General features: G+C 44.6%; 1 protein-coding gene across 4 annotated transcripts in view; it reads left to right on the top strand.

The window, feature by feature from the left end:
* The window catches only part of SLC35A3 (solute carrier family 35 member A3), a 69,510-nt gene that overhangs the window by 24,111 nt on the left and 28,904 nt on the right, over window positions 1-16,495 (top strand). For all 4 annotated transcript variants that reach the window (XM_073571635.1, XM_073571636.1, XM_073571637.1 and 1 more), the window contains exon 2: window positions 15,438-15,642. In XM_073571635.1, the coding sequence (XP_073427736.1) occupies window positions 15,438-15,642 (205 nt within the window). The remainder of the gene's footprint in view (window positions 1-15,437; window positions 15,643-16,495) is intronic.

The following is a 16,495-nucleotide window of genomic DNA, read 5'->3' on the forward strand; positions in this document are numbered from 1 at the left end:
GGTCGCCGCACCGTCAAAACGACGCATGCGGAGGAATCCGCATATATCGACATGGCCTGCGTACCCAATGCTAAAGATAGGGTCCGCATGCCGACGTAGGCGGAGCCGAACGGAGGAGGTGCAGCAGTGGGCGGAGCGTCACGGAGGAAGTCCTCATCCCTCCGCAGCTCCTCCATACGATAGTGTAAAACTAGCCTTAGTAATGAATTTTCTGATGGAGGTGTGGCAGTCCCCCCCCCCAAAAAAAAACCCCAAAAAAAAACAAAACACAATTCTGGTGTTTTTAAACTTCTTTTTACAAGGTTTACCATAGGAGTTAATTGTGACTTTTAATTGGATTTTTACAGACGCAATGATACCAAGTGCCTTCATTTTTTACATTTCTTTGTTTTAGTTTGAAAAAGGGGGGGAGGTAAGTCTATTTTTTTTTTTTTTTTTTCCTCTTATTTGAAAAAAAAAATAACTTTGGCAAATTTTTTTTTCTTAAATGATGAAATGGAAGTGATCAGAGCGAGCTCTGACTACTGCTGTTACAGGCAGATGCCAACTGTGTAACACAGCCGCCATCCAGTGTGATGGATTCAGCTTTTTAGCCAGCTCCATACACGGGGGGTCTTGATGTAGGACAACGTCCTCTGTTGAGATGGGGGTGATTGAATTGGACAACCCCTTTTAACCATAGTGCCTTATCAATATCCCAGCTTTTAATAAAAAGGACTAATCCGTGTAATTCTGATTTATCCATTTCACTGTTTTACTAAGCCATGTCTATAGGCTATGGCATCTATCTATATAATCGCCAGTTTGATACTTCCGGCCGCTGTCCCCAAATCCCATAAGGCACCGCGGCAGTGTCACTCGCACAGTTCATGGCCGCAAGGCCACGAACTGCGCCTGTGCAAGTGACATACACGTCTCCGCTATTCCCGCGCATGCGCAGTAACAAGATAATTTCACCGCACTCCCGATGCGATGGCATCGGGCCTATTTCTAGTTCTGTATAATAAGCAGCATAAATATACTAAATGGTGTTTGTGTGAATAGCATTAGCCATGTCGTTTACTAACCTGTCTTATAGCAGAGGTAAATTTCTAGTTAATTACTGAGCAAACATGAAGTGATTAAGTCTGCAAATACAACATGCTTATAGAGGAAAAATTACATTGTAGCTGAGCAAACCTCGTTACGGAGCTGATATAGTTTCTGGGGAAAACAAGAAAAGGAATGTAATTAAGATGTTGCCAGGAAAACAAGTGATTTTTGGAGATTTGTGCCAATTTTATTGAATGCCACGTGTCTCTTAAAAAATGTGGACGCTAGTCACCGTTCTGATGGACAAGCGTTACTTCCTACCAGACTTAATATATTTGACAACGTGAATCTCCTTAAGGCTGGGGTCACACTTGCGAGTGTGATGCGAGAAACTTGCGCATCAGTACCCGGCACCGCCGCCGGCACTCGGGACCGGATGCATAGATGCAGCTCCACACTAAGGTCCCGAGTGCTGGTGACAGTGCCGGGTATTTGATGCGAGAGACTCGCGCAAGTTTCTCGCATCACACTCGCAAGCGTGACCCCGGCCTTAAGACCAAGATAATTTTTCTAGTCACTTCCCAAGTTTGTCAGGGGACAAGAAAAAACACAAATTGTGCTGCCAAAATGTCATAGCTGTTCGTAGTATTAATGGATCAGAAATGCCTAGCATGATGTCATATCAACTGGTATCTTAGAGGGCTTGACCCATCTTGGGCATTTATGGGATGTTCTCTGGGATCACCATGTTTTTTAGTAAATAGGGCCCCATTATATATGCTGCCTGGACTGGAGAGGTGGCTGCACATAACCTGCTCTCTCCACTCATTTGCATGGTAGGTCTAAGAATTGAAGAGCAAATAAACTAACTTTCGTAGCTCGTATACAAATCAACAAAGGGAGTAGAGAATATGTTACAACTTCTCCATTGACAGTTTTGGGCCCTGTTCTCTTCTTTTCCAATAATTTTTATTGAACATTTAAATACAAATAAGAAAGGAGGGGAGTGGGAAGGGGGGAACGGGGAAAAAGGGGGGGGGGAGGAAGGGTGGGCCCTATTCTCAATGTTGTCCAACCCTCTGGGATTTACGGCTCCTCTTATATGTGGATACAGAAGATCGACTCTCCACTCTACTCTCAAGATCACATCTCGCCACCTGTGCACTTAACCCGATCCCATCCCACTTCATCCCAAACCTCACCACAGTCTTCATCCCAACCCTAACCCATCTCTTCAACCTATCACTAACAACTGGTGTTTTCCCCTCAAGCTTTAAACATGCCTCCATCACACCTATCCTCAAAAAGCCCTCTCTTGACCCATCCTCTGTATCTAGCTATCGCCCTATATCACTTCTCCCCTATGCCTCCAAGCTACTGGAACAACACGTCTACCTTGAACTGTCCTCCCATCTCTCTTCTTGCTCCCTCTTCGACCGCTTACAATCTGGCTTCCGGTCACACCACTCCACTGAAACTGCCCTTACTAAGGTCAACAATGACCTCTTAACCGCCAAGAACAAGCGACACTACTCTGTCCTCCTCCTGGACCTGTCGGCTGCCTTTGACACAGTGGACCATTCCCTATTATTACAGACCCTCTCATCCCTTGGCATCACAGACTTGGCCCTATCCTGGATCTCATCATACCCAACAGACCGGACATTCAGCGTCTCCCACTCACACACCACCTCACCTCGCCCCCTATCTGTCGGAGTCCCAGAAGGTTCAGTCCTAGGACCCCTGCTCTTCTCCATTTACACCTTTGGCCTGGGACAGCTCATAGAATCTCATGGCTTTCAGTATCATCTTTATGTTGCTGACACACAGATCTACATCTCTGGACTTGATATCACCTCCCTACTAACCAGAATCCCTCAATGTCTCTCCACTATTTCATCCTTCTTCTCTGCTAGATTTCTGAAACTTAACATGGACAAAACAGAATTCATCATCTTTCCCCCATCTCACGTGACACCCCCCCCCCCCCAATGAACCTATCCATTACAGTAAATGGCTGCCCACTCTCCCCAGTCCCACAAGCTCGCTGCCTCGGGGTAATCCTTGACGCTGATCTCTCCTTCAAACCACATATCCAAGCCCTTTCTACTTCCTGCCGACTTTAACTCAAAAATATTTCACGAATCAGTTCATTCCTCAACCAAAAATCTGCAAAAACCCTAGTCCATTCCCTCATCATCTCTCGCCTTGACTACTGCAACCTCCTGCTCTGTGGCCTCCCCTCGAACACTCTCGCACCCCTCCAATCTATTCTAAACTCTGCTGCCCGACTAATCCACCTGTCCCCCCGCTATTCCCCAGATTCTCCCCTCTGTCAATCCCTTCACTGGCTCCCCATTGCCCAGAGACTCCAGTACAAAACCCTAACCATGACATACAAAGCCATCCACAACCTGTCTCCTCCATACATCTGTGACCTCGTCTCCCGGTACTTTCCTGCACGCAACCTCCGATCCTCACAAGATCTCCTTCTCTACTCCCCTCTTATCTCCTCTTCCCACAATCGCATACAAGATTTCTCTCGCGCATCACCCCTACTCTGGAAGTCTACCACAACATATCAGACTCTCACCTACCATCGAAACCTTCAAAAAGACCCTGAAGACCCACCTCTTCCGACAAGCCTATAACCTGCAGTAACCGCCGATCGACCAAACCGCTGCATGACCAGCTCTACCCTCGCCTACTGTATTCTCACCCATCCCTTGTAGATTGTGAGCCTTCGCGGGCAGGGTCCTCTCTCCTCCTGTACCAGTTATGACTTGTATTGTTTAACATTATTGTACTTGTTTTTACTATGTATACCCCTCCTTACATGTAAAGCGCCATGGAATAAATGGCGCTATAACAATAAATAATAATAATAATAATACACCATAGAAATTGGAGATGGGATTAACACTTTTACAGAAGTACAATGTAGAAGTTCCTTAAATCGCTTGCCTGGTCTAAAGCTCTAAGTCTGCTGTCACTCTGTGAATTCTACGGTGCCACTAGCAGGCAGTCATCTGACTGAATATATGCAATTTTCATATTCCCTGCCACATTCCAACTAGACAGACTCAGCCTTATCAGTGCAAGTGTTTTGTGCGAGGCCAGAAACAGTCTAGTAGGAATGTGGCATATCACATGACCACCTGCTCCCAGTACTGGAAAATCCTCAGTGCACGATGTGAGGATTCACAAGTCTGCAGTCAGATAGTGACTGTGGACTTATCACTTTAGACTGGACAACCCCTTTAAGCCAGCTATGCACATTAAACGGTTGTCCAATGCCTCGGCCATTTATTTGTCCGACATTCATCTCTCCCATCCACGAGCATATGTTAAGTCAGGTGCTCTAGTGTTCTTTATGCTATGCCTTCTGCCTATAGTACACAGACACAGGAGAGCAGGAATCACTCATATCTAAGTAGCATATGTTCAGAAGAAGCAGAAAATTCAGCTCTAGGATGAGATGAAACACTTACTAGAAAGCAGCAGCCCAGTCTCTCTGCCTATGCTTTTCACCCTGATGTATCCTCCAGGGCTGTGGAGTCGGAGCCCATTTTGGGTGATGTTGGTGTCTTGGAAATTGAGGAGTTGGAGGTTTGGCTTACCGACTCCACAGCCCTGGTATCCTCTCCACCATAGACTTCAGTAGCCAGCTGTAGCCTGATCCCTATGAGCTTGGCAGTAGGTCTTGTCTTGAACAAGATGGATTTTAGCTGTGTCGGGATGTTCACAAAGCGGAGGGATGGGAAGAAATGTCTTCTAAGCAAATAAAGAGGCATGTATTATTGATTTATGCAGTTGCTGTAACAGTGACCAATTAAAATAATAGAGCCGGGCACCTGCAGAGATTCAGATTACTGGTACTTCTCTGCAGGTCCCGTCCGTATAAAACAGCTAATATTCTCTCAGGGATTGTTGCCCTCCTCACAACCCACCATGAACAGGACCAATATACTACTTATGGTGCCAATGGGGAATTCCAGAAACCTCGTGTTGGTGTTTACCAACCTTAATTAGAACCATTTATACAGTATTTCAATAGCTTTTTTTATTACAGCTTTAGCTGATAAGGCTAAACCAAATATAATCACCCCAGGTCTGACGGTAAAGCGATGTCCCACGTTGTCATCAACCTATGTAGGAGCGTTCACAGAACCTACATAGACTGTAACCAAACAGCAAGGGTACATGCCCGTGATCCATAAATGGCAGTGCTTTGGACATAGCGTATTTTCGCTGCGTTCAAATACGAAGTTAAATCTGCATGTGTTCGTTGCTCTAAGCAGATTTACCGCATCCAATACATTCTGTTGTGGAAATTTCTGTTGCAGAAACTAGCGTCTCTGCAACAGAAATTGACCTGCTGCAGCTCATAAACCCTCACCTGGTGAGTTTACACAGTGTCAAATAGCATTGTGGCCATGGGATTTCTATAAATCCCATCCACTGTGCTTGTATCGTAGAGCACAACAGTTTTTTGTACACAGCGCAAGTGAGCTGTGTCAAACGCTTCTATTCCTGATCGTGGGCACATACCCCAACTGGCAGAACTCGGCGCGCACCTAAATACCTGCTGACACACGGGTTATTCCAATTCATATCGACGGGCTCCCAAGCTGACATTTATTTATTTGAAAAAAAAATGTTGTGGGCTTCTGTGTAATTTTCATAACCAGCTGATGTTAATATTCTGAGAAGGAGCCAGTAGCCATAAAGGATCCCAGGCTATTATCAGCTCACAGCTGTTTGCTTAGCCTTTACTGGCTAGTTTACAGAGGGACCCCAGAAAAAAATCGATATAGGGTCCTGCTATAAACTGTACACAGCAAAGGATATACAGACAGCTGCAGGCTGGTGTTAATTGCCTAGGAAAGGGCCATGGTTATTGGCCCCCTCTCTGACTAAAAACATCAGCTCTCAGCCGCCCCAGAAATGGCGCATCAGTTAGATGCACCAAATCTGGCGCTTTGCCTCCCTTTTCCCACCTGCCCTGATGCGATGGCAAGTGGGATAATAGTTGGGGGGAGTTCATGTCAGCCTCTTATTGGCAGCTGACATGAAGCCCAGGGGTTAGTAATGGAGAGGCATCTATAAGACACCCCCATTACTAAGCCCGTATACAAATTGTAAATAGACACCCAGAATAAAGTCCTTTATTTTAAATAAATTATCAAACATTTGCACAGCATTTAAAGGGAACCTGTCACCCCCTCCAGGCGTTTTTAACTAAAAGAGCCACCTTGTCCAGCACTAATGCTGCATTCTGTCAAGGTGGCTCTTTTATTTGGCGTCCCATCCACCGCAGAAAGAAGCGTTTTAAAAATTTGTCAGTCATACTTGAAGTTTGTCCGTGGGCAGGTCTTTCCCCCCGGACACAGACGCCTCACATCCATCAGTCCTTTCCTCTTGGTGCCGCCCCCGCAGTGTTCATTTATTTTCCTGGCGCCTGCGCTGTTATTTTTTTTTTCTTGGGCATGCGCGGTTAGCGCTGTCCGTCCACTGACCATCACATGATGTCTTCCTTATCATGGATGCGTGGCCTGAGATCCCGCCCTGCAGTCTCTTCTGATTTATTCACACTGCGGGGTGGGATTTCGGGCCTCGCGTCCACGCAGGCGCGATGAGGAAGACATCATGTGATGTCAGTGGACGGGCAACGCTAACTGCGCATGCCCAAGACAAGGGCTTTGTGAACCACCTTCTAAGGAAACTCCTGATTTCGTAGGCCCAGCGAGACGTCATCGGCACACGATACATCACGCCAGGCCTACTAATTGGAAGAGATGTGGAGGATTCCAGCTAACGGCTCTGGTCCGTCAGTCACAGACTAACAACTTGGCCACTGGACAATGATCCTGAGGGTAGTGTGTGACATTTATTTAAGTTCAATGTGTAACTTGAGCGGCGTTGGGAGAAGCCAGCCCCAGACTGCATCGGACTAGGCGGGTCTCTCCCATTAGTTCTTCTCCGGCTTTTAGAAAATTTGTTCTGAAAAGCTGCAATGCTTCAAGGATAAGACATACCTGACAGTCCTGGCACAGCCAGGCTCTTTTACATGCTACCCTCTCTTTAAGTACGATATGATTTTATTTTTGAGCATAGAGCTGACCTTCTTATTCATTACAGACCCCTTGAATCACTTATTTATTCTATATATGCAATAACATTGTCCTTTCCAGTGTAGAAATCATTCTTGTCACAGTATAAGATCTGAGGGGAACTGTGCTGAACTGTTTGACGATCGTCTCCACAGTCACAGACAGGAGAGTCAAATTTTCGCCCCTTATACATAAGATCTGCACAGACACCAAAGTTTGTTCTGATACGATTCAGAGTAACCCAGGTTTTCCTTGGTAGATTGAAGCCTGGTGGTGGATTTTGTAAGTGAGGAAACATTTGAAGCTCACCATCTACTGCACTGACCCTAAGTTCTCGCCATTTCTCTTCTAAATTGAAATCATGTTCATAGAAGGTAATTGTGGTTCGGATGGGTGGGCATCTTGATTTCAGTTGCTGTATTTGAACATCTTGGATATTTTGATGTATTGGGAGATTTTCATTATTCAGTACTTTAGTGTATTCTTTAAGTAGGAGCTTTTGTCTTCTCAGGTTTGCAGGTGCTATATGGCTCAAGACAGGTAACCAGTGGACGGGTGTAGGTCTGATGGCACCAGATATTATGCTCAGAGAATTGTTCAGCTGGGTGTCGATTGCATTCACATGACAACTATTCAACCATACTGGAGCACAATATTCTGCGACAGAGTACACCAAGGCAAGGGTAGACTTTCTCAAGACAGTTGTTGAAGAACCCCAAGAGGATCCACAGAGTTTCTGAATAATATTATTCTGTGCTTTCAGTTTCTGTGCTGTCTTATCCAAGTGAGATTTGAAGGTTGGGGTTCTGTCAAGGATTACGCCTAAATACTTAGGATTGAAATTATGTTTGACAAGTTGACCTTGAAAACGTACTTTGAGTTCAGTCTTAGCACTTGCATTGTGTAAAGGAAAGCAGCATACTTCTGTTTTTGATGGATGGGCTTTAGCCTCCATTGTCGAAAATACTTTCCCATTACACTAAGATCTTCTGTTATATCTTCCTCTGCTTCCACCATTGTTTTGCTCACTGTAGCAAGTGCCCAGTCATCGGCGTATCCAAATTTCTGTGATACTGTATCTGGAAGGTCAGCTAGGTACAAAGAAAACAAGAGAGGTGCCAGCACTGATCCCTGGGCCAAACCATTGTTTAAGGTTTTCTTACAACTGGTTGAATCACCCATGATAAGTTGAAAGGTTGGATTTGCAATCATATTATTCAAGAGGTACATCATTTTCTTACATGGAATCCTCTTCGGAAACTAGTATAGAAGTCCTTCCCTCCACACAGTGTCATATGCAGCAGAAAGATCAATGAACGCCACTGAAACCTTCTTGTTCTTTTGAAATTCAGCCGCAATGAGAGTTGCCAAGGCTAAAACTTGGTCACTGCAGTTTCGAGCAGGTCTAAAGCCGGCTTGCTCTAAAGGGCCTGTCACACTAAGCGATATCGCTAGCAATATCGCTATAACTAGTGACATTATAGTGATATTGCTAGCGATATCGCTGTGTGTGATACTTACAACCCGGTCCCCCGCTGGTTATTGCTGATCGCGCGAGAACAGGCTGGACTGTTTCTCGTCGTCAGCTTCCTGCTGCGATTCGTGTGGAGAGACGAGCGTGGACGCGGGAAGGAGGACGCAGGATCGCCTAGTGTGACAGGTAAGTAGCGACCCCTGTTCCCAGCGGTGTCGCTGGTGAGATCTGCCTGTGTGGCAGCTCACTAGCGACCACTTAGCGATGTACCAGCGATCCTGACCGCGTCATATCGCTGGTCGGGATCGCTGGTACATCGCTAAGTGTGACAGTACCTTAAGGGTGTTGAGTCAAAAATCTTTGAATTGATCTTATTATAGATTAAGCGTTCTAAGAGCTTATATAGGCAACTCAATAATGCAATGAGTCTATAGCTGATGGATTATCTTCAGGCTTCCCAGGTTTTAACAATGCAATGATCTTGGCGCGTTTTAATTTACTAGGGACTTGAGCATTCTCCATGATATCTGAGAGGAACTTTGCCAGCCATTTTTTTTCACGTAAGGTCCACAGTTTTTAAGAAAGCTCCTCGATTTGATGGGATTCATCCCGAAATTTGTTACTTTTAGTATCAGCAAGGGCAATTTCAATGTAAGTTGTAAAAGTATGATTTTAGTAGCTTAAACTTTTAAACTTATTTTTAACTTCTATAGTATGAGCTCGGTCTTTAGGGGCTCTTGAGGTGTTCACAATATGTGCTGTAATTGGTTTGAAGTTACAGCATTCATTTTCTGTTTTGATTTACGGCTTCCTTCTAGTTTTCTTAAGAGGCCATGCTTTTCTACTGGACCTTTTTAAAGTCCAAGTTCTCAACTGTGTCCATCCATTTGGCCCGACGTGCTGCATTGTTTGTTCAGCAACTTCTCACCGATTTCACCATCTCCACTCTCAAGGAATTATCTGTACAGTTGTTCACATTCAACAGTCCAACCTGGAATGTATTCTTTACGAAAGCCACGTGGTATTGATTTCTTTGCAGCTTTGATAACCACATTACAGAACCGCTCATAGTTTTTACTGATTGGGGGTTTCCACTTATCAAGATGATCAGCAAAAGTTTTCCAGTTGGCTTTGACAAAATTCCATCGCGGACGTGGGTATGAAGTTACAAGAGGAATGGATACTCCAACGGTGATGACAGGATGATGCTGACTACGAGGAAAATGTTTGACAACACACCGAGATGTAGATAAAGGTTGTTTCTATTGCATGATATAAAACATAAATCGGTTGTATCCTCTCTGCCAAGCTGCAGATTGGAAGGTTGGAAAATCCTTTGCATCAAAAACCAGGAATGTGTTGTGCACGTCAGACCAGTTTACCAAGTGCTCACCATTGTCGTCATTGCTAGCATATTGCCAGAGCTTGTGGTGACTGTTGAAATCTCCTATGTGCACGGTAGGATGTGTATGGCCATGAAAAACTTCTGTGGGCCGTTGTACTGCAGGAGGCTTGTAAATGTTAACAATTGTGATATCACCAACTTTAATCACAGCTTCATGGATGTCATTTTCAACAGATGTGGATTCAAGTATTGCATTTTCAATATTACATTTCACATAGGTAGCTACACCGTAGCGCGGGTCATATGTAGCACCAATTAAATCAAAACCAGAAATGGCGCCACGAGCTAGAAGTTGATCTTCATTTTCAACGTGAGTTTCCTGAAGAACAAGAAAGTTTATTTTGTCATCAGTGAGAAACTTGTGGAGGAGATCACATTTTGAGCGGCTGACACCTTCAATATTGAGTGGGCAGATTTTCACAGTAGGTCCAAGGTCTTTGATTTGAGGAGTGTCATTTGTGATGGTACCATTATTATTTGTAGACATTTTCAAATTTGATCCTTTGTTGATTATCTAATATGATCTAAAATATATTGGCCAAGAGATCTAGATGTAGTTTGATTGTTTGGTCGTCGAGAGTGTTAGTCCTTTAGCGTTACCCAGGGTGCACCACGTGGAGGCGGATTAACGTTGCTCCTTTGATCATTTCAATCACTGTTTATTGTTCGTTGTTTATTCTTGTATGATGTTGAAATATATGTTCATACGATTAAATTAAAAAAAACTTATTGCATTTTAGAGCGAGAAAATTGCGTCGACCAACAAAAATTGTCCTAATTCTGGCATTTATTATCTTTTCAGCCTTCATTGTATGTAATAAATATTTTTATATTTTCAGAGCAGTTATATGCAATGCAATACTAAATATGTGTCTTCATTGACAATCTCACCTGGCAAACACTGAAACCTTCAGAAGGCCCCTACCTGTCATTGAAACTGATGGGTGCCTCATCACATCTCACTGATGGTTATCAGAAGTGACAGCCACCATATTGACACCATTTAAATGCCATTGTCGCGCTTGACAGCATCATTTAACAGGTTGCAATGGGATGTTGATGTGACTGCATCAGTTATCAGGTGCCATCTATGCAACGGAGCAAGTGCCCTGCTGTATGGAGCGGACTCTACTTTTAAGTGGACTTCATACAGTTATGGTGCACGAACACCGGCCATGTATTACAGCCATCGCCATGGAGGTACAGTAATATTTCAGTGTTGCCAAGAGACATGACAACCTGTTTTAAACCTGTTTTCCAAACTTGTTTGTTTGGGGTTGCTACACAAGAGCTCAAGTTAGAAAAGTATCAAAAAGGGCTGGGACACATCAGTTTGGAATAGGATCGACTAAAGGCCCCTTTACATTTAGCGATGCACCAGCGATCCCGACCACGATACGACCCGGTCAGGATCGCTGGTGCATCGCTAAATGGTCGCTAGTGAGCTGCCACACAGGCAGATCTCACAGCGATACAGCGGTCGTTACTTACTTTTCACATGCAGCGATCCTAGCGTCCTCCCGTCCGCGTCCACGCGTCGCTCGTCGACGCCAGCAGGAAGCGCCCGACGAGAAATGGAGCTGCGCAATCAGCGACAGACAGCGGGGGAGCCGGTCGGAGTTAAGTATCACACATAGCGATATCGCTGCTGCGTCACCATATCGGTGATGCTTTAGCGATATTGCTAGCGATATCGCTATGTGTAAAACCCCCTTTAGTGTCTCTTAGTTTGAGACCAAAATTTTGCAGTGTTAAATACTGCTTAAAGGGGGATAAGTGAATTTTTAACAAAGTGAAAATTAATGTTCAGGACATTCACACAGTTGCTCCAGGTTTGCAGAGAATTCAGAAATCTGTGAATGCAATGAATGATTCAATTATTTTTTTAATGCATAGTAAAATAGAAGATGAGAAATTTTTATTATCAGAGAGATCTGCTTGTTTCTCCTCCTGGACTGATGTTTCACTCTCCGTTCACGAGTAAAGGGTTTTACACATAGCGATATCGCTATAACGTCACCGATTTTGTGACGTTATAGCGATATCGCTATGTGTGATACTTACCTGCGACCGGCTCCCCCGCTGTCCATCGCTGATCGCGCGAGAATGTCCGGCTCCATTTCTCGTCGGGCGCTTCCTGCTGGCGCCGACGAGCGACGCGTGGAGGCAGGCGGGAGGACGTCAGGATCGCTGTGTGTGAAAGGTGAGTATCGTGCGCTGCGTCACTGCTGCATCGCTGTGAGATCTGCCTGTGTGACAGCTCACTAGCGATCATTTAGCGATGCACCAGCGATCCTGACTGGGTCGGATCGCTGGTCGGATCGCTGGTACATCGCTAAATGTAAAGGGGCCTTAAAACCTATTTTCAGTGAATACAGATATTCCCATTGCTGAGATGTTAGTTGGTGCTCATTCAATTCCATGGGTAGGAGGAAGATGCTATAGCCAAACATTCTGCTGCAAGTTCTCCCGAAAAGACAGTTATACTTGAATCCTAATATGTCCAAAGCTTTATTTTGTGATATTTTGAGGATCTGAACAAGAGGAGAAATGATCCAGCTCGAGACGGAGGCGGCTACAAGTTTGCGAAGCTTTATTGGACAACTTTAATAATGTATAATGTTCTTCAAAAAATATGCCCAGCAAACACTGGGTACACCAGTGGGGACAAGCAACGCGTTTCAACTAAGAAGTCTTGCTCAGATCATGAGTAAGACTTCATAGTTGAAACGCGTTGATGGCCCCCCCTACTGGTGTACCCGGTGTTTGCTATGCATATTTTTTGAAGAACATTATACATTTTTAAAGTTGTCCAATAAAGCTTCGTAAAGTTGTAGCCGCCTCCGTCTCGAGCTGGATCATTTCTCCTCTTGTTCTCATCTGGCGTGGGTGCTCACCCCGATCTGTGCTGGGCGTTGGCAGGCTTGAGGATTTCATCGTAGACGGTTAGCTTTTTTTTTTTTTTAACTTATTTTGAGGAGCCGATTTAACACTCTAGGGGGAAAAAAAAAAACCAAAAACTGACCAGGGATAATGGACCATACTTTGGGACACATGTTAGTGATGGAGAATGGACTTGATTGTAAAAATGTAGCTCTGGCAACAATGAGGGTACCTTCCCATGATCTATGTCTGTTCAGGCTTTCATGCAGCTGAATTTCCCCATGAATCCTGCAACTCTGCTCACTTGCACGTTTAACGCTTGCGTTTTTGTCTCTTTGGCATGTTAGATTAGATTTGCAAAGCTATAGATATGGGGTAGATAGAAAAATATCTAAGATGCATAATTAGTACCTTATGTGTGTAGCTTACTGTACATGGAGTAGCCAAATAAATTAAGAAAAACGACATGGGGTGCACCTTATTTTTTGATAACCAGCCAAAGTAAAGCAGACAGCTGGTCCTGATATTATCAAGCTGGGAAGGTCAATTGATATTGTCCCTTTCCCAGTCTAATAACACCAGCCCACAGCCTGGCACCAATTCTGGCGCTTTTTGCTCATCTCTTCCTGATTGCCCTGGTGTGGTGGCAATTGCAGTTAATGACAGCAGGGATTTGTCAAAAATCACAGCTGCCATCAAACCCTGGGGTTAGACACTTCCCCATTACTATCAGACACTCCCATTACTAACCCAGTAATCAAAAATAAAAACATAGAAAAAAAATCACTCCCGCACACTATCCCTTGTTCACCAATTTAATGAAAAAAAAACAAACAAACAAAAAACATGCAGGTCCGCAGTAGTCCTGAAAATGCTACCTGAAAAAACATAACAAAGAAAAACAAGAGACACTCCCTTGTTCACCAGTTTATTACCCAAATTATTTCCAGGAAGCTCTGCCATAGTCCACGTTCCTCAGTGTCTCTGGCAACTGAATAGCAGTAAAGTGACTTCTATTCACAGGCGTCAGGTAGTGACCACAATGCTCATCAGTGATGAGCGAACATGCTCGCATAACGTCTTATCCAAGCACGCTCTGGTGTTATCCGAGCATCTGGGCGTGCTTGTATATTATGTTAAGGCCCAGTCACACATAGCGAGATCGCTGCTGAGTCACAACTTTTGTGACTCAACAGTGATCTCACCAGCGAGATCGCTGTGTGTGACAGCGATCAGCGACCGGCCCCCCTGCCGGTATCGCTGATCGCTGCAAGAAACCTCTGGACATTTCTTTCGTCGCTGATCTCCCGCTGGCCAGCACGCATCGCTGCGTGTGAAAGGCGGGAGACTATCGATCAGGTGTAAAATAATAAAAAAAAATAAAAAATATTGTTGTTATTCTCACCTTCCGGCGTCCCGCGCAGCATTCCCGCTTCTCTCCACGCTCCGGTCGCAGTAAACCTTTGCAAGAATGACCGCGAGACTTCGCGATCCCACGAGAACTGACGTCATCGCGGTAATTCTCGCAAAGGATTACTGGGACCGGAGCGTGGAGAGAGGCGGGAATGCTGCGCGGGACGTCGGAAGGTGAGAATAACTATATTTTTTATTTTAATTCTATTTTTTACATGGATCCATGGCATCAGCGCTAACAAACACAGCGATGTCGCGCGCGCGGCGTCGCTGTGCTAATCGCTGGTGAAGCGGTCTGTGTGACAGCTCACCAGCGATCACATAGCGACTTTCCAGCGATCCTGACACGTTGATATCGTTGTCGGGATCGCTGGTAAGTCGCTATGTGTGACTCCAGCCTTAGTCTCTCCAGCTGTATGATTTGCGGATGTTGGACAGCCTCAACACATAGGGATTGCGTAACAAATCATGTACGAGCACTCACAGATGCTTGGATATCACCCGAGCATGCTCGTATAAAACGTTATCCATGCACGTTCGCTCATCACTAGTGGCCGAGTCTCGTTGAGTGTAGCAGGAGCCAGTGACGCTGTTGAGTTGTTGTGAGCACGCTCACCCATCATATTGATACTTGAACAGAACCAGAAGATGAAAAGGGTTTGTTGTCTCAGTCCCTGCTAGAGCAAGATTTGTAGTGTACCGCGCAAACCTACCGCTGGTAATTGTAAAACCCAGATCATAACTTTTGAAGGGAAGGTGCGTTTGCCAAATATTTTAATATCTACTGATTGGATTGATAATTGCTCTCGCTTTCATGTGATTAAGACTCCATCCACCCCATTAGTATACATGAGTGTGTAAAACGCCTGTTAAATATAGCCACTTCCACAATCCAAACTGATGAACAGTCAAACCGGTTAGGTTGGCAGTTGGCTAATAATTAGGAGCAAGGCTAATGGCGCCGAGTCTTCAACTCAATAGTTCAAAAGACACTTTTCACATACGAATGAATTCGGTCATTGCACTCAAAAATTACTCGCCATTATCAGATTCGCAACATACGGCCTTTATAATTTGACTTCCAAGTTCACGTGAACTTTTTTATTCTCACTTGCAGAAGTGTCCAGAATCCACAATGGCATCTCACCTGAAGTATATCTCCTTGGGGATCCTAGTGTTTCAGACCACCAGCCTGGTCCTGACAATGCGCTACTCTCGAACACTGAAGGAGGAAGGGCCGCGCTACTTGTCTTCCACGGCTGTGGTGGCCGCAGAGGTGCTCAAAATTGTAGCCTGCATCTTTTTGGTTTATAAAGACAACAGTAAGTATATACTTAATTATCTCCAATGCCAATTTCCATGATGATGGTGTTGTGTCTGCAACAATTCCTCATTGTCTCTCAAAACCAGTTAAAAACAAGAATGAGTTGGTTAATTCCTTTTATCTTACCGCCCCGATCTTACCGCCTCATCTTTAAACCATATTAATAAAGCAGACAATTTTTGTTTTAGCGCTTTCATTTACTTTTTTTTTTTTTAAATTCATTTATTTTTTTAACCCCTTCCTGACATTTGTAGTATATGTACGTCCTGATCAGCAAGGACTTCCTGACAAATGCAGTACATGTACATCGTGGTGATCGTATGCACACGGGGCTATGTGCTGGCGATCACTTCCAGGTGTCAGCTGTTACCTATCTGTCAGTGCCAGGAGCAGTCCCGCTCCTGGTACTTTTAGGGTAAGTGCACACGTTGCAGAAAATTTCTGCACAAAAACCTGAATCCCTTCCCAGAAACCGCACCTATTTTTCCGCGGCGGTTTTTGCGCGTTTTTTGCGCGGTTTTGATGCGTTTTTTACCGCAGCGGTTTCTAAAAGCATGGGAGAAGCCTAAACCGCGGAAAAAAACGCAAAATTAATGTGCATGCTGCGGTTTTTACCGCGATGCGTTTTTTTCGCGGTAAAAAACGCATCAATGTGCACCAAAAGTGCAAAATGCATAGAAATGACTGTGCACCTTATTTTTAGCGGTTTTATAGCGGTTTTATAGTGAAAACCTCGGTAAAAACCGCTAAAAAAATGCTGTGTGTGAACTCAGCCTAAACCTCTAAATGCTGTGATCGAACTCGATCGCTGCATTTAGGGAGTGGGCAAAGGGAAGAAAGCACCTCTGCCT

This window comes from Dendrobates tinctorius, unplaced genomic scaffold (assembly GCF_039654945.1).
Source record: "Dendrobates tinctorius isolate UK_male_01 unplaced genomic scaffold, ASM3965494v1 ptg000029l, whole genome shotgun sequence".
In the NCBI taxonomy this organism is placed as follows: Eukaryota; Metazoa; Chordata; class Amphibia; order Anura; family Dendrobatidae; genus Dendrobates; species Dendrobates tinctorius.